Raw genomic sequence first — 19,707 nt, 5'->3', positions numbered from 1 at the left:
AGCAGTTAATATTGTTAAGATTATTTTGCTAAATTCAAGTTCATTACAACGCTATTTTTTAGCTATATTGCTATTAAGTGAGTAATTTTTTTTATTTCAAAATGTCACACCAACAAATTTAACCCCTTAAAAAAAATCAACAGTGTTAACAATTGGACTTGAATTTCAAAATTTGAAAAGTAGATGAACTAAATTCCTATAAATAAAAATACATGAACTAAATTTCAAATTTTTGAAAAGTATAAAGACCTATAGCATGTTTTAACCTATAAAAAACTACATCAAACTTTCTCGTATATTACAAGTATACGCATGTATGTATGTATGTATGCATGCATGCATGCAAGTACTGAGTAACATACACTTTGAGTGGTGATGGAAATTTATGTCCTTCAAAGAAGGGACACATATATGTCCTTCATTGCACACTCTCTTCCCCTTGACAGAAACGAACCAAAGATCCAACTAAAAACCCTTCCTTTTTTCCCTTTCCCACTATATGTAACGTGACACCAAATTCCATATCCAAAACAAATTTATAAAATTCTGCTACGATGCGTACGTAAAAGAAATTATATATAGATTTGCGAGACACAATTTTACCAACAAAGTGGTGGGGCATCAATAGCACCATGGAAAAATAAAGCCTGCACATAGCATGTGGTCGATTCATGCTTCTTTAGTGTGGACAAGATCTAGCACCATACACCATGATCTTCAGAGACCAATTGAGACTCTTCATAGCTTATTCAATTGCCCTATCATCCAATGGTTCATATTTCTTCCTAAGAAAATGACCAATTGTAGTAGTTCTAGTTCATCCATATATATATACACAAATGATGAAAAAAAAAGCAATACCAATTGTACTCAACAGTGTTTTTCAATTTAATCCTTAAACTTGGATCTTGATTTAAGAGCTTTGCTTCTCTATTTTGTTCTCTGCTTTCCTTCTATTTTATTTATTGAATGGCTGAATAAATAAATAAAAAGCTTTCATATAATGATATGATACAATCTAAAAGCTTCATAATAAATGAAGATCTAAGTGAAAAAATAATCAAATTCAAGGACTAAATATTACTTTTATCCGATGATAATGTATCTTTCAGTTCGTAGTTTGGAAGCAACAAGAAATGATAAGGTTTGGGAAAAAGCAGCAAACTGACAATAAATAAAAGGTTAAAATTTTGACATGGTTCATGCATATTGCCCTTAGTCCACATACGAAGAAACTGTCCTATAGATTTTATAAACTTTGGTGAAAACTACATGATGATAAATATTTGTGGGTAAAATTATAATTTTATGTGATTTAGAGGATGAGATCAAGCGAGATCAGAAATTTTATTTAGAAATATCAAGATAAAATTATAAAATATTTTAAAAAAACAGTTCCAGTAATAAAATATTTTTTTCGAATAAACTTTTTTTGAAACAATGTCTAAAACTATCTATAGCTCCTCTCCAATTCATAAGTAGGAGGATAATACGCTTCAACATGTTCAAATCCACGTCCTCCTGCATTAACAATAATACACATACTAATCGAGTTAATACTCAATTGACCAGCAATAAAATAATAAGAAAGCGAAATCTTTTCTGAAAAAATAATGAAAAGAATCAAAGGCAGGCCTATTAAATTACTCAATATATCTGCCGAAAGAACCCTAAATATAATGTATCTTTGACGTACGTAATCATATGGTCTAAATAAATTTATTATTGCTTTGATATTAATAATAATAATACAGTCAAAATTGTGGTTTTAGTCTTTCTAATATGCTCATATTTAAGATTTAATAATTATATTTTAAATTTATCTTATTTTTATAATATTATTAGTTATTTAAAATAGTTATTAACCTTTTTCTTCAAAAATTCTTTTCCAAATTGTCATGTTAGACATGGATTTTTTTGGTGTTGGAATAGTTAACGGTATTAACTATTTGAGATAACTGATAACAAGGGTGAAGGTAAAAAATTATTTTAGCGGGTGAAACTGAATTATAAATTATTGGGGATTAAAAGATAAATTTACTATTATACTAATTTATAATTTTATAATTGTTCAAGAGACTTAAAAAAATATTTTTTTTGCTTGTTTGGGGAGCCAACGCCACTAAATGCCCCCGTTAGATTCACCTTTACTAATAACGTTATAAATATAGAGGATCAAATAATGCCAAATTAAAACACAGAGATTAAATAAAAATTTAAGCATAATTAAAGGATCAAAACTACAATTTAACTCAAAATTATCGTAAAACTCGAGTAAAAATAAATTAATAAATTGATAACCGTATGATATAAAATAGAGGTACTCATGGGCTGGAACGAGTCAGGTCTGGACCGGGTCTAAGCGTGATATTAACATATTGTATGTTTGTCCAAGCTCGGCCCAATGCGACATATGGGTCTAAAATTTTGTCCAAACCTACTCATATTTGCAAAAGACAAACCCAAGTCCATTTCAGGCTAGCCCATATTATTTTCATTTTTAAAAAAATATTTTATTTTTTTATTTTAATATTTAATATTTTTTATTGAAAATTTTTATATATGCATCTTAACATTATTTTAATGTTTACATTAGAGTAGTATTATCTATTTAGTATAGGTTTATTTTTTTTAATGTGTTCTAAATTACATAATATATAAAAATAACATAATATAGAATATTATAAACTTAAAAATAGGTTGGGTCTGGGCCTTAAATGTTCAAGCCCGAGCCTAGCCCATATTTTAAATGGGCCTATTTCTTTTGCCCAAGCCCTTTTTTAGGCCTAATATTTTACTCAAACCTTCCTAAATTTCGGCCAAACCTTCGGACTTAGACGAGTAGCTTAATCCATGAACATGTCTATATACAAATAAATAAATATTATAAAAAAATTTGAGAATGTATTCCCTTGAAAAATAAGTAATATAAAAGAGTTTGGTGTAAGGGATTGGATGGACCACAAAGCTTCATATTAAAATAAGCAAACAACAAAATGAGAAATTATTAATAATGGCCACCCAACTTGTTGGGAATTTCTAAGAAGGGATAGCTTGACCCACTACTAGTAAAAACCTTTTCCATATGTTTGTTGGTTAATTTCATAATGGGGTCTACATTTTCAATTTTTTTTAAAAAAAATTGTACATTTTTTTAAAAAACAAATTGTACATTTTTTTACAAGTCTCAACACCAACCAAAAAAAAGTTATAAATCAATTTTTTTTTTGTTTATAAAATTAACTCTTCGATTTTCACATTAAAAATTCAAAAAACAATTATAGTGTTTAAAAGGTTAGAAAACCAAATTTCTCGATTTTATCATTTTTACCAGTTCAATTAGATCAAGATTTTCAGAATTGGAACCGTGGTTAAATTGGTCTAATTATTAGTTCTCGGTATGATGAATCTGTCCAGTTCAATTAAATAAAGTATAAAAATTAAAATAGAAAAAATCAATTCAATCGATGATTCAACTGGTTCGACTGATTCACCGATCAACTGATCAAACCCTTTATTTCAAGCCGGTTCTTGATCCAATTGACAGTTCGGTTCTAAAAACAACAGCCTCTATTGATATTTCACACTTAATAATAGTAAAAAAATATATTTTTTGTTGTCCTAAAAAATTATATTTATTCTTTTTATCCCAACTTTCATTTAAAACTTTTAATTTAGCCCCTACTTTGTACTTAATTCATATATAATCACTAAATTAAATCCAGTCCGATTTTATTTCATAATCATTTCATACAATTTTACCATTATTTTTCTCATCTTATTTACCATGAATTTTTTATAAATATTTTTTTTAAAAATAATTTTGAGCAATTAGCTATATCTGTTTTTATATTGGAGAGAGGTCTCCTAAAAACCCACTTTTCCTCTATAAAAGAAAGAAACAAAACAAAGAAGAAAGCCCCCAAAAGTAAAGAAAAGAAGAAGAAAGGGTCTCTCTGGTTTAAACACTGCCAAGTACTTGAGAAGGCATCCAAAGGGATCGCATTGATCCTTTATTTTTTTTCAACCCTTTATTTTTTTTTTCTTTTCAATTCTCCCCCTCCCCCAAAACAGATTCACAATTTTGGATCATGCTATCCCTTTGGATTCCTCCTTTGGTAGCTTCAAACATATATACACACATATATATATACTTATATATATGATAGCTTCTTGCCCTGAAACCAGTGGATTCGTAGAAGAAAATGGCTTCAAACACCCTCTTCGTATCATGTAAGTGAATCACAGTCCATCTTTCCTACACACATATATACATATACATACATAGTTTGAGTTTTTGTCTTCATGGAAACCAAAAGCTGATCTCTGTTGGGTTTTCCTTTTAGTGTTTTAAAACTCTTTAATTTGCATGAGTTTTCTCTTAGGTTTTTGGGTAGGGTTTTTTTTTCACCATGGTAGCTATGTAGTTAAAAGCTTAATTTTTTTAAAAGTTTTTGTATACCTAAATTCGTAAATTGAAAGATAATACACATTTAAACATTTTCTCGCATGTTATAATAATATAATATTTACTTTCACTCGCAATCTTAAATTCCGAAATTTTTCGAAATCCTAGATGATGAACATATATTATTAGATCTGATTTCATGAAATATGTATAGCTCGACTATAGATATGGGAGATCATATATGAAATTATTTTGCTTTATTTTATAAATATATACATACATATAGATTAATTAATTAGTATTTTTTAGCAACAAGAAGTTAATTATTTCTTGATTATATTAGTGGAGGATCTTAATTCTGAGTTTATTTTATAGAACTAAAAGAAGAAACAAAACCCAAAATATCTTATGTTTTTTTAATTCATTAAATCATGTAATTTGAAGAAGCAAATGGGTTTGTTTTAGAGGTAAATATATATATATATATATATTTTCAATTATTATATGTAATTTCTTGGAGGTCCCTGTCTATCAATTAATCATCATTGATAAATAACCAAGTGGAAGCTAGCTATTCATACCCATTATGAATAAAACAGTGACTATAATTTTTTTTTTTAAATCTTACCCCATTTTTGGAAAATTCTTATTTTTTTTTATCATTACATTTGAGTTAACCTTTTTGAAAAGTAACTTTATAAATGATTTAAACATAATAAATTATGTTTTTTTTCATTTTTTTGGGAGTTTATTCCTAAGTTTAATATGATAAAATTTGATTTTATTAAAATGAATTATATGGATGAATTTATTAACAAAAACCCTAAATCATATGCTTAAATGACTTTAATTAGAATCCAAGGTAGTGAAAGATTGGTATATACTTAAGGATTTCAATTTCTTGTAAAAAAAATTTCCCTTGGGGCTCACATTGAGTGTCCCAAAGGCAAAGGAATCACGCACATGTGATGACAGACCATTAATAAAATTTTATATAATTTTACTTAGACATGTGTTATTTCTTATATTTATATATATATATATATTTCATAATTATGTATAAATTATTTCACATTTACATAACTTTTCATAAATTTATAATTTTATTATATAAGTTTTAATTTTTTTTAATGTTATATGTATGAATCTTTGATTGTTGTTTCTCCTTTTAATTTTCTTGATCCCTCTAAACCACATGACCCCAACATTCTAATATTTTTTATCTTATTTACATATAAATAAATATATATATCTCTTTTGTCACATGGCCACCAACAATACAAACTACCCATTTAATTTGCTTAATTACTCACCATTGTGTACATGTGTATGCATTAATATCCCAATTTTTATTCGGTCCACCGATAAAGATCACGATTGTTTTATGTAGAGTTTTAGATTCGAGTGTTGTAAATAAAGAAAGTAATTTCATTTAAAAGTTCAAATATAACATTGTTAGGTGTAGTAAAAAGATATATTGAGAGAACTCAAGTTTGAACTTTGAATATAATATTGTTGGGAGTGGTGGTCATGCACCCTGAAATGATTAATCTTCATGGACAGTAAAGGTACACATACCATAAAGGCCCTTGTACTATGAGTCGAGTTGTATTTTGCCCCCATTTACTAAAAAAATGGATAAATCGGTCTTTGTATATTATATTAAAGAGTAAACAGTCACTTTTATTAAAAATTTCATCCTTTTCCACTACTAAAAACTAATTTTTTATGTCAGTATGAGGTATACATGACACACTACATTTAATTGTCAGATTATTTCGTCAACCGCACTAATTTTTAATAGTACAAATTTACTTTTTGATCTGATATATAGAGATTAATTTATCGACGATAAATGAACATAAAATACCACCATTATTTTATTAGGGAACATTTCCAATAAATGAAAGAAACAACAAGTTGATCATCCCCAAAGACAAAGCAACAAACATTAACCCTTGAAAATGGGGATTTTTTACCCTACATGTTTAAGACAATTGCAATATGATTTTATAGTACTTGTAAGCTATTAAGATTGCAATCAGGTCTAAATATTAGAGAGGCATTAATTGCTTTGAATATTCTTTTTTATATTTTATTACAATAATTTACTAAACCAACTAGTAATTTTATGTAGTTTTTAATTTATGGTTCATTGTATTTATCTATGCTTAAGTAATTTGTACTCAATCTTCCACAAAATAATATTATTATCAATTTCTTTACTTTCTTTGTAGTAATTTTAGGTTGGGAGACAAATGTATTGTGTCACACATCTTGTGAGAAATTTTGTCTATATGGAAACTTTTTATGTTATTTTTTAGGTTTTTATGTTTAAAACTATAGAGATGATAATAGAGCGAAACAGGATGGGTTCTTTTTCACCTCGAATTCGACTTGATTTTTACTTATATATTTCCAAACCCATCCCATCTTGAACCTCAATAGTAGATTTGGCATTAAATTTTGGAGGGTCTAACTTTTTTTAAAAAAAATTTTGAGGGATTTAATGAGAATTTCACCCTCATATCAAATTTTAAGAGTTGAACTCTTTAATGAAATGAAATAAAATTGAAAATGGTGAGTAAGATATGGGCCCTGCCAGGTTTCAGAAGTGGAGAATTTTTGGGAACATTAGAGTGTACAATTTGTCCTTTGAATGTGAAATATCTAATTAAAATGTCTCCTCCTTGGACTCCACAAATTGTATAATATAAAACTATAGGTTATATTTTTTTTAAAATATTTTTAATAAGATATTATTTTTCAAACTAAATATCAAAAACCCAAATTTCTTCTATTTCACCCTTTAATTATATAATGTATAAAAATTTAAACAATTAATAATTTAACATAAAAATTTTAATTTGGACTTCAAATTTTATAATTTTATCTAAATCCCTAAATGAAATTCCTCACTATAATCATACTTACGTGGAGCTTTATTTAGAGAATGAATTCATTAAAGAATTTGTTATATGCGACCACTCCGCTTAAGTTAACCACCTTGAATAGAGAAAAAGAGGAAGAGCTTGCCTTGCTTCGTGACCACCATGCTTAGACCACGTCTTTCTACAACATGATCTGTCTCTTGGTTGCTTGGAATGTGAACAACTTTCCAAATCACATGGGACCCTTCTAGAGGCTCCATAGCAAGACAACAAGCTAGCGCTCTAATCACATTTAAATACATTTGCAGAAAGACTTTTCTGTTTGTTCTCCTTAACAATACTCTTGTGTAAAGAATCCTACATCAAGCTATACAAACAAGACCACACTCACAAACACTTCCAAACATCTACAACTTGAGAACCACTTTAGACGACTCTCAACACTTTTATATGAATCATCACTCTTATCACTAACAGATCCACTAAAAATGGGTGAAAAATATATATTCTATCTATAATTTATGTCAAAATACATGTATATTTGAAGAACTATATTTTTATAAAAGAAATACAGTCGAATATGCATAAAATATAGATTTTTTGAGCACCTAGATTTTAAAGAAAAAATGAAGGGTTTCTATACTGTTATGAAGAAACGTCAACCTGGGAAACTGGCAATGACTGTGGGCCGCTAAATACAGGCTCCCATGCAGGTTTCATCAGACTCGGGTCGAGTCTATGTGGGGTGTCTAAATAGATTTTTAAATTCGATTCGATTCAAAACATAAATTTTAAATTTTGTATAATCTCATTCATATTTATAATTGTTAACTCGAACTTATTTAATATGTTTATATTACCTTTTTTTATAAGATAAATATTTCTATTTATTATTTGTAATTTATACATATGATTTTACTATATTTTTTTAATTCTAATAAAAAAACCTAATTTTTTTAAAATATTAACATTATAATATCATATATTTTACATATAGAAGTTTGAGAAAATAATATATTATAAACTTAAAAAAAATTAGGTTGGATCGAAGTCAGGCTTTGAATATTAAAATCTAGGTCCAGCTCATATTTTAAATTGATATATTTTTTTGTTTAAACTCATTTTTAACTTTATTCATCTAAATCTTCCTTTAAAAAAAATTTAAAAATTCTTGGAATTTGAATAAATAACTCAATACTTAAACAAATATTTCAATACCAAAAAATGTTATGTTTCTTTTCTAACTCTAGAGATTATAATAAAAGTAGTAGCGTAGTTAGGGGGTTGGCAGGCCCTGACCCCTCTTAAAATGAAAAATTTTTTTATTTAGGTTTTTTAAAGTTTTAAATTAATAAAAGTAAAATTGTACTTTGACCCCTTAAATATACTATGGATCTCTGTACTCTTCACAAATTTAGAATTTAGTCTTATTTTTCAAGTTTTTAAATTCAAGTTCAATTATTAAAATTGTTAAATTTATTGGTATGATATTGTGAAAAAAAAACCCTACTTGATAGTAATCTAACTGAAAAGATGGTGTTGAAATAAACTTTGATTTAACAAAATAATCTTAACTATGTTAACAGTAAAACATAAATTTCGAAATCTGAAAATTAAAAAGATTAAATTCTTAAAAATAAAAATACAATAATTAAATTTTAAATTTACAAATAATACAAAAAAAATTCCAGATAGAGCATTGAATGTATCTGCAACTCCAACTAAAACACCATTTTCATTAAATGTTTTCTTTGAAGTGTTTGAAGCTGCCATGGCAACACTAGACATGATTAAAACATAAACTTGGCATTTACAATACTAACAAAAACAACACACACATATATATAGCATTTAATATTTTTTTAGAAAAAAAATCCATAAATTAGCAAATCAATTAGACATTTAATCTTTTTTTAGAAAGAAAAAAAAAAGAAAGAAAGAAGAGAAAAGCATTTATACCTTCATAACTCAAGTTAAATAATTCTCAAAATGCTTGAAAAAAACCTTAAAAATTCTTTTATTAAGTGATCTCTAACCTTTTAAAGAAGGCTTAAGGGGTAAAAAAGTCTCTAAACTTTTTATAAAAAAAAATCAATTAAGTCCCTCAATAAAAAATACACTCAATTAAGCCATTAAACTTGAAAATTGCATCAATTAAACCTTTTGTTCAACGAAATTCGTTGTTGACCGTTAGCTCCATTAAATGTTGATGATGTTGCAGTTAACAGTTGCCAAATCATCCATTTTCTTTAACTCATTAAGTTTACACATCATCTGCCGCTTGGAAGAAAACACATGATTTGGCAACTGTTACCTGCCACATCATCAACATTTAATGGAACGAACGACGGATTCCGTCAAAGGGCTCAATTGATACAATTTTTAAGTTCAAAGGTTTAATTGACTCTATCTTTTTGTGAAAAAGCTTAATTACTTTTTTTTTTGAAAAGTTCAAGAAATTGTTTACCCTTTATGGTTTTTAATGAATTTTTTTACTAAAAAACTCAAAAATCCTTTAAAATATCAAAAAATTCATTAAAAATGGAAAAACATTCCTAAAGTTTCCAAAAAAACCATATAATTATTTAAATTTTTCATAAAATTTTAATATTTTCTAAAAAAAACCTAGAATTTCAAACAAATGGTTTTTTAAAAATTTGATGAAAATTTTAACTTTTTTTTTAGTTTTGCATACTTATAGTTTTAAATATATTTTTTTATAATTTCCAAAAAATAGATTATAATTTTTAAATTTTTAATATTTTCCAAGTTAACATTTTTGGAGTTTTTATGATTTTTTTATATTTTTAATGATTTTTTAAAAAAAATCTAAATTTTTGAATTTTTTTTTTTTACTTTCATTGACTTGTGGTGGTGTGTGATTGGTGAAATTAACTCTTTTTTTTTAATGTAAAATATATAGATGTGTAATGAGATGTACAAAATCAAAGTACAAGAGCTAAACCGATAATCAAAATAGAGTGTAGGGACTAAGTTGATAATCAAAATAGTACATGTATTAAATTAAAGTGATAATTTAGCTACCGTTAGCATTTTCGTTAAAATAAATTATTTGACTCTTTTTTTAAAATATATTTAAATAATAATAATGTAATTTCTAAACATTAAAAATTAAATTTATAGTTATTAAATATATATATTAAAATAACCCTAATTACCAGATAAAAATTAGATTAACCCTTTATTGAATGAACATCTCAATTTTTAATATCAATACAACTTGCAAATTACAATGGTTAACACAACAAATTTTGAATGAAAAAAATAGCTTAGATTCAACTGAACAACCCTTAATTTATAGAACTTGAAATCTATTTCATAATAATAAAAAAACAAGATTTCAGTCGTTCAAAGCAGTTTCCCTAAGCCAAAAATGGAACCTTTTTGCCAACTGCCATGCCTTCAATATTGAAACCCCTTTGTATTCGGACCCCCAATATAAATCACCCTTTCACCGTCCCTTTCCCAAAAGAACAAAGAATCAAAATTCCAAGAAAAAAAGTAAACAAAAATGGCTACTTTTTCCATTCATAGCTACCCTTTCTCTTTTAATCTTCAAATATTAATCTTTCTATTCTTTACAGCAAAACCCATTTCCTCTTTTGCCCTTCAAAACAACCCCAATTTTGATCCCTACATTTCCCTCTTTGGGGATGCCAGGGTCGAAAATGGAAGCTCGAATGTCATCCTCACGCGCTCTCACGCGCCGAGTTCTGGTCTTTTATTGCTGGACAAGCCCTTCAAGTTTGTAGGTGAACCGGTGTCGTTTTCAACTGAGTTTACCTTCTCTTTATCACCTGGTAATGCTGATGGTTTAGCTCTAGTTTTTGTTCCTAATGGATTTCAAGCAAGGTTTACAAGTCAAGGATCATTTGGTCTTTTTGGTGAAAACATGTATTTGGGTATTGAATTTGATACTCAAAAAGATGATAAAGTTGGTGACTTCAATGCGAATCATATAGGAATTGACATTAATAGCCTTGAATCTATTAAAGTTAGTAACTTGTCATCATCATCAATGGTGTTAAACAATGGTGAACCATTGAAATCTTGGGTTGATTATGATTCAAGTTCTAAGCTTTTACAAGTTAGGTTAAGTACATTTGATTCAAAAAGGCCTTTTAGTCCAATTCTAACATACTCTATTGATTTGTTAGAAATGTGGGGTACTAAAGATGTTTTTGTTGGTATAATATCAACATCTATTAATGGATCTTCTTTCAGTAATGTTTATTCATGGAGGTTTAGGGTTAGACATGTTTTGAATTCGATGCATTCATTGCCTGCAAATCCACATAAGGATAGTGATGGATTTAGAACAGGGAAGAACAAGTTTTGTGCATTTACATTCTTGGCAGGGTTGATTTTTGGTACTGGATGTGGAGCTTTGTTCGCATTCGTGGTGTTGTTTATGTGGGCGATTTTGGTTAGTAGGCATTCGGTGTTCCCGGTTGAATGTCAAGTGAGTCCCGAAGATTTTAGGTATGAGATGGTCGATGTGGTTGTAGAGAAAGACAATCAATTCGATAAGAATTAGCGTACAGAACTTGCCTAAAACTTATGTATTTTTCATTGTTGTGCATTTCTTCTATAAGTATAGCTTGCAATGCAATTTTATTCATTGCTCTTTTTTTTTTTTCTGTAAAACATTATGAACATTATTTGAAAGACTTTTTCATTACATATATAGTCCTTTGTGTTGCTTGGATCCGAGTCATTCTTCTTTTGCTTTGATTCGAGTTGAATCTTTATATGGTTCTTCGAATCAGAGATAATCCATGCAGAGCCTTGTGTGTGTTCGTAATGCTGTTTTTATATGAGGCAATTCTAGTTAGTAGGTATACGGTATTCCTGGTCGAGTGTCGAGCAAGTCCCGAAGATTTCAGGTACAAGAAAGGAAATGCATGTTGTTGTTGTGCATTTGTTTTGTATGTATAGCCTGCGATGCAATCTTTATATGGTTCTTCGGGCTGAAGATAATCTATGCAGAGCCTTGTTTGTGTTTGTGATGCTGTTTATGTTGGGCAATTCTAGTTAGTAGGCACACAGTGTTCACGGTTGAGTGTCGAGCAAGTCCCAAAGATTTCAGGTTCGAGAAAGGCAATGTATTTTGTTGTTGTGCATGTGTTTTCTATGTATAGCCTGCAATGCAATCTTTATATGGTTCTTTGGATCGAAGATAATCTATGCAGAGCCTTGTTCGTGTTTGTGATACTGTTTATATGGGGCAATTCTAGTTGGTAGGCACACGATATTCCCAGTTGAGTGTTAAGCAAGTCCCGAAGATTTCAGGTACGAGAAAGGCGATATATTTTGTTGTTGTTTATTTGTTTTGTATGTATAGCCTGCAATGCAATTTTACTCTTTGCTTTTTGCTGTAAAACATTATGAACATTACCCTTTGTGCTACTATTAGTAATTTTGTTGCTTGGATTTAAGGCATTACTCAAACTCCGAGATCGATTGCTTCTATTCGAGTTGAATCTTTATCTGCTTCTTTGAATCAAACATAATCTATGCAGAGCCTTGTTCACGCTCATGATGCTGGTTAGCAGGCACGCGGTATTCCCAGTTAAGTGTCAATAAAGTTAGGGTGTGAATTTAGTGTTTTCGTTATTGTTGTTGTCGTCACTTCCGTATTTTGTTGTTGTGCATTGTTCTATATAGAACATTATGAAGATTATGGTATACGAAAAAACCCTTTCTCGTATAGCCCTTGATGCTACTATTAGAAATTTTGTTGCTTCAACTCGAGTTTCAATCGTTACATGCTTCTTCGAGTTCAAGAATTGTCGTGTAGAGGAAAAGAACCCCAAAAGAAGGAAAAGGAAGAACAAAATTATTCTACTTTTTGATTAAGCACTCCTCACCCCGGATCTATATACGGCATGCGACTGGTTTATGTATATTTTGCCTGTTCTTTCATCATGAGAAGTTTATAAATCCGATCATCTGTTAAACACATATACTTATATCTGATACTCATACTCGAGTCTCAGTGACTTTGTTAAGAATTTTATATGGTTAATGGTATCATTGGCACTTGCATTTCTTGTTGCCTTGAGCATTTGTTTGCTTTGCTTCATTGGGTTTCAAGCAAATTCTATTCTTTACCCTTTACTAACCTGAAAGCCTGCTTCATTTTCATGGAGAAGAGATTCCATTGTAGAGAAGACAATTTTTATATGGATAATTATTCGATGCACTAGCACTGAAATTTTTTAATTTTATAAGCGGAATTAAGAAACCATCAAATTTTTCTTTGTTTATTATTTATTCTTTAGGTTAAATTTTAGTATTAATCTTTGTATTATGCGTAAATTGTGATTTAATTCACGTATTCAAGGGTGAAATTAGAAATTAAATTATATATTTTTATGAGAGTTAAAATGTAAATTTACCATTTTAATAGTTTATATCTCTTTAATTTTTTAAAGAATTAAATCAAAATTTGATCATTTGGGAGGGTCAAAGTACAATTTTATCATAAACCGACTTAAAAATGTTATAAATTTTAAAAGACTAAAATGCCACCCAAGCACCGCCCTTGTGTAGTTTAATTTCGTCATTTTCAGTCTTATATTTTCAGAATATGATTTAAATATATTATCACATATGTAATGTATGCTAGCTTGTTATTTTAGCATATTATTTTAGCGATATCAGTTTATTGATTTAGCGATTGTTGTTTGCGTTAACATTGAAATTTCGAAATTCAAAAAGTATTAGAAGCTAAGAATGATCTAATCGAAAAACATGTATTAAATTTATAACTTCACAAGTAGGATTTAACCAAATTGATTTAATTGCTACATCCGGATTAGAATTAAAATTTTAAAATTCAAAAAATATAAGTACTAAAATCAACTAAATTAAGGTAAATAGTTTAAATCCAAAAATTAATAGCAAATTTTGATCTAATTTTTAAATATATTTTAATGAAATTAAAAGGGTTTGTCAAAATCTAGAGCTAAAACTCACTTTGATTGGGAAGTAGAACCTCATCCCGTTTTAGCCCACTTCAACTACATCTCTTCATTATTGGGCCACGGCCCATTATATTCTCTATCCAAATTTAACCCAAATCAAGTTGTAAGTTGAACCACAACATTACACTTTATCAACGAGGAAAGGAAAAAATAATAGAATATTTATAAATAAATATTAATTTTTTATTCAAACATAATTGAAATTAATTATATTTTATTTATAAAACCTTTGCTATTTCTTTTTATTTTACTTATATATGGCTTGTTTCTTAACGGTACATCAAATATTATTTCTTAATTTTATTATGTTAATTAAATTTAAAAGGGAGTATAAATATGAGTTTACATTTGAACCCCGTGTGTTGACCTGATGGTTAAGTTGTTCACTACCCCAGAAGTGGCCTGGGTTTGCTGTTAGAGCTTTGCCCTCCTCTTGTAATTCACCAAAAAATACTAAAAAAGTCTAAATAAATAAGTTGAAGGGTGTTTATATGAAATTAAAAAAAATCAATAAGTTTATCAAGTGTAAGAAAAATACTAAATTGACAATCAAAATTAAAATTTAATAGCAAAAGGTTTAATTTTAAGATTGAGATATCATTAATTTAATTGATATGGATGTTATTGAACATCTTTAAAAGTCGGGGGTTTAAGGGGGATTTCAGTGTGTACCTTCTCCAAGTGAATATAATTAAGGTTTTATTAGTAAATTGATCCTTAAACTATACTCTAATTCTCACAGTAGTCTTTGAAGTTTTTTAGGAAGTGATACTTAAATTATCAATTTTGTCACATTTTTATCCGATAAGTGTATGACTTGTAATAAAAATGTACCACGTGTCACTTTTTTATTAGTTGATATTGTTCTTCAAGTAAAATGAGATAAAATATAAAAAAAATTGAAGGACCAATCTCGATTTTGGGTTATAGTTCAGGGGCCAATTTTTCAAATAAATATATAATAAATTAGGAATTTAAATGTTTAAAGATAATTTAAAATAACAAAAGAGTTAATTGACATCATGAAACTATGATACTCGTTTTATATTGGCTCCCAAACTTGAAAACATTCTAATTACATCCCAAACTATCAATATTATATCAATCAAGATATTTCATTACTGAAATTGTTAATTTAACTGTTAAATGACACGTCAGATCTTATGTGGCATAATTTAAAATGAAAAATTTAAAGACTAATGAATATCGTAAAACGAATGTTGTAAAAATCTTTTTCATTTTTAGTTTTACTTTATTTTTAGATTTTTTTTCAAAAGTTACGCACGGATGTTTTAGTTTTTTAAAAACCATTTTAAATTATATTTTGTAATATTTTACGTGTTATTTAACAATTTTAATAATAGAGGGACCTAATTGATATAACCTCAATAATTTAAAGAAATGATTAAAAATATTTTAAAGCTTAAAGACCAATTTAAAATGAATTTCATAGTTTGTAGATGATTGGTGCAATTAACTTTATAAGAAATAAAAATGACACGCGATTTAAATAAACATAATTAGTGAAAGTACTTGCCAAGTCCTTCTATTATAGGGATTAGATCAAATCAGTCCATCTATAATTAAATGAATCAATTTAATCCATATACTATTAAAAAGAACCAAATAAAGTTAAATTATAACAGAGTTAACATTTTCTATTTTAAAAAATGACATGGAAATTATTATTTTTTCATTTATAGTTCAACTCCAAATAAAAGATTTCATATGTAGAACATAAAAAACTTTCAAAATAATAACTCTGTTAAACAATAAATGACATATTTTCAAGCAATAAATATAAACTTCATTGAAATTTAACCTTATTTAATTTTTTTAATAATAGAAAGACTAAATTAATCCATTTAATCTGGAAGTGCTTCTCCTGGTGGAGTGTTGTGAAACCATAATGGGGATTGGGTCTTGCGATATAACCACTACCTAAGAAAGTGCACAGCCTTTGAGGTTGAATTATAGGGTATTTTGGATGGTATGTTTATTTTACTTAGCAAAGGTTTTAAGGGAGCTATGATTTAGTTTGATAATTTGGAGGTGGTTAGGGCCCTACATGTTAGTGTGTTGGTGGATTCAAGAATTACAATGTTTAGGAGGGTCCAAACGGATTATGAGAATCAAAGGACAGTGGTTAATTAGGTATGTTCCTAGATAAGACAATCTAGATGCTGACTGTTTAACTAAGTTAAGTTTAGGACGGAAGATAAGCCTACATGTTTATGATTACGTCCCTAATGAAGCATTAGGAGTTCTATATCAAGATAAAGCAAGTGGTACTTTCGATCAATTCAACTTGATTTGGTTGTCAAATATATTCACCAAACATAATTGATATCATGACATGAATAGCTCTTAAGAGTCGTGTTTGAGACACCCTTATTTAAAAATTAAAGTTCAAATCTCAATACTTTAAATATTGATAAAACTACTATCTAATCCTTAAAAATTTATAATTTAATTTCGATATTTTTATCAATACAAAATTTATCCATCAAACAGACCTACTCAATCCTTATCAACTATCATTTAAATTTATATATTAAAATCATTTTTCGTATTGTGTAAACTGTAACAGTAACCCTATTTATGCCAAAGCAAATATCGAGGAAGTGCCCTTCATGTCTTTTGTTTAAAGCAGTCATTGAAAATAAATACTCCCAATTATACTATTCATTGATAACTTCGCATAAAGTTGCGTGATAAAGTTTTTAAGGTGAAGTTTGGTACATAAAATATAAAATTACCTTTAGTGGATAATATGATATTATATAAACGAGCATAAGCTACTCGAATTATCGTCTTTTTATGCTTAAAATAGTTGAGTGATAAATGAGAGATTAATGCTCAAAATAAGCTACTTGTGAATTATGGTGAAAAAAATGAAAAATATTAATCCCGCATTAATTGGGAATTAGTGTGAAACTTGTATATATATATATAAACCTACTTGGTAATTATAGAATGACTAAATTAATGCTCTCCCTCGTACACGAGGGGGGTGCAAATCCAAATCTATTGAGCCAATGGTGGTCTAGACTCCTTGCTATGCCCTTAGTTGTAATAATAAAAGTGTTAATCAAATTAAGACTCAATTAGTCTTTTTAGATAATCTTATGCTTCATCATCCAAATGGTAAAATATTACATTCCGATCTATCAAATAAAATAATAGAACATGTATAATAACATACTAATTACTTTTACAATTTTATATCCCGAAAATCAAACAATTAATGCTCGAGTTCCATCATAAAACAAATGTTAAATACAAATTCTCTTTTAAATTATTCAGGATTTAAGTTCGAGTTTTATCTAATTATATTTTGTATCAAAATAATTCTCATCTTTATTGATGAAAATTTTATTATATTTAACTCTTTTTTTTTTAAATTGAACCTATTTTTTTTGGGGAAAATAAATACAACTTAAATATTAAACATTAAAATGAAACTATCTGAATAGTAAATTATTTCTTTTGTCTCGTACCACCTTAACGATTTTGTCTACAAATTTATTATTTTCTCGAGAAATATGCTAAAATTTCCAGAACCTTCAATAATATGTGAAATCTCCTTAGACATTAAAACACTTTTTCTTTTGCTTTGTCTAAAGTGTAAGTTAGTGAGTTCCTTTAGACCAAAGCAAATATCGAGAAAGTACCATAGATTTCTTTTGATTTTTGATTAAAGAGCAGACAAAGAAATAATTATTGCCGACTAAAACTAGTTATTAACATCAGGACAAAAAAGGAAGAAAAAGAAAGAAAACTATTCAACTAGTTGGGATAGTGTTGTTCGAATTGGACTGGATCAGTTAGGTCAAGAACTACCTGGAATGTCAATCCAGAGAATGGTTTGAATCTTAACCGATTAAAAATCGATTGAGCTAGCTAAAAACTAGTTAAACAGGTAATTGAACTGAGATTTTTTTAAATTACTTTAATTTTTAATTGAACTGGTTGGATGGACGAACGGTGACCTGATCAGTTCGACCACCAATCTAGTTTAAAAAATATTTATATAATACATTAGATTTTATCACACTCACGATGCAGCTAAAAAATGTACGTAACAAATTTAAAAAATTGACATAATAACAAAAAAAATAGCTTTGGTTAAAGATGACACTATCTCAGTAAAACACTTAAGTATAATAGATCTATTACTTATTTAAAACGGAACTGGTGACATAAAATCAGTAAACATTCAAATATTATAATAAATAAACCGATCGAATCTTAATTTGATTGACATCAACATTAATATCAATATAAGAGTTCGTAAATTTACAATATTATTCATAATGTTGCTAACATAAAGGACAACATCAACCACAAAAAAAAAACTAATCATCAAAATCAGCCATGATAATAATCAATCAATATCGTGCCAAGTGTTTTGTGTTGAAGCACCTGACATAGTGAGATAAGCAAATTGTCCCATTGGGACTTGCAACATTCCTACTATAGATTATGGGTCAGACAGTCCATAATTGATAGTGACAGCTTAAATCATATTATATACACCAATCTATCCAAAACTATATCTTATACACTGTTAATTGAAATCTTGCACAAAAAAGTATATATATTATATTATATTATTTGAATAAAAAAAGTATATATATTATAAACCATTATATAGCTGCAGTTGTCCTCAAAAAGTCCAAATCCAAAATGATTAGGTGGAAATTTCTTTTTTTTAGAAAACAAGTATTTAATTAATATATATTTGTTTACATTATCTTTACTTTTAATAAATTTTATATATTTAATGGTAGGGATGTAAGAAGAACTAAAGGAAATTTTTTAATTAAAATTTTATTTATTTATATTGCTAAAAATTAGCGTGTTTAAATGAATAATTAGACAGTTGTACATGACATATCACATGTATCTTATGTTAATATATCGAAATACGTTTTTAATAATATAAATAAATAAAAAAAATTTAACAGAATAATCAATTTATTTTTAATGTAACATATAAGAATTAATTTATTAATATTTTTAAAATATAAAATATAATCTAATGCAAGTACCAACTAATTATTATTTGAATGAATCAAATTGATGTCAACTGATAAAATTATGTTACATAATTCAAACTTTTTATGGAGGTGGTTGAGAATTTGAGGAAGCCATGATCATATTCAAACTTTTTTTTTTAATTTTTTTTAATTATGTTATACAATTACACCTACATGTTAGGGTTGGATTGAATTGGTTGTCAAGATATTTGATTTTTACACCTAAAAGAGAACGGTTAGGAAAGCTTTCAATTGGTGCAGGCGGTGCGAACAAGTAAGGCCATACAAAGCGACTTTAACAATCTAGTGACTTAAATAGAAACTTTTAAATAGTTTAGTGACCATTTGGTAATATT

General features: G+C 27.8%; 1 protein-coding gene and 1 long non-coding RNA gene across 2 annotated transcripts; both read left to right on the top strand.

Moving 5' to 3' along the window:
- The first annotated feature begins 3,896 nt into the window (after window positions 1-3,896).
- On the top strand, window positions 3,897-6,633 carry LOC121222601 (uncharacterized). The gene is made up of 2 exons (XR_005919953.1): window positions 3,897-4,233; window positions 6,296-6,633. It is a non-coding gene; the product is annotated as an uncharacterized lncRNA (long non-coding RNA).
- Window positions 6,634-10,831: 4,198 nt separating this feature from the next.
- LOC107935438 (lectin-like protein At1g53070) lies at window positions 10,832-11,857 on the top strand. Its single transcript, XM_016868043.1, has one exon. It carries the CDS (start codon window positions 10,832-10,834, stop codon window positions 11,855-11,857), a length of 1,026 nt encoding a protein of 341 aa, XP_016723532.1.
- The last annotated feature ends 7,850 nt before the right edge of the window (window positions 11,858-19,707 follow it).

Source organism: Gossypium hirsutum, chromosome D10 (genome assembly GCF_007990345.1).
Source record: "Gossypium hirsutum isolate 1008001.06 chromosome D10, Gossypium_hirsutum_v2.1, whole genome shotgun sequence".
Lineage (NCBI taxonomy): Eukaryota > Viridiplantae > Streptophyta > Magnoliopsida > Malvales > Malvaceae > Gossypium > Gossypium hirsutum.
The sequence above is the reverse complement of the archived record's forward strand: the minus strand, read 5'-3'. Positions and strand labels throughout refer to the sequence as shown.

What these genes read in the sequence shown, in the direction of transcription:
- LOC107935438 (XM_016868043.1), top strand. Translation starts at nt 10,832, where the DNA reads ATGGCTACTTTTTCCATTCATAGCTACCCTTTCTCTTTTAATCTTCAA.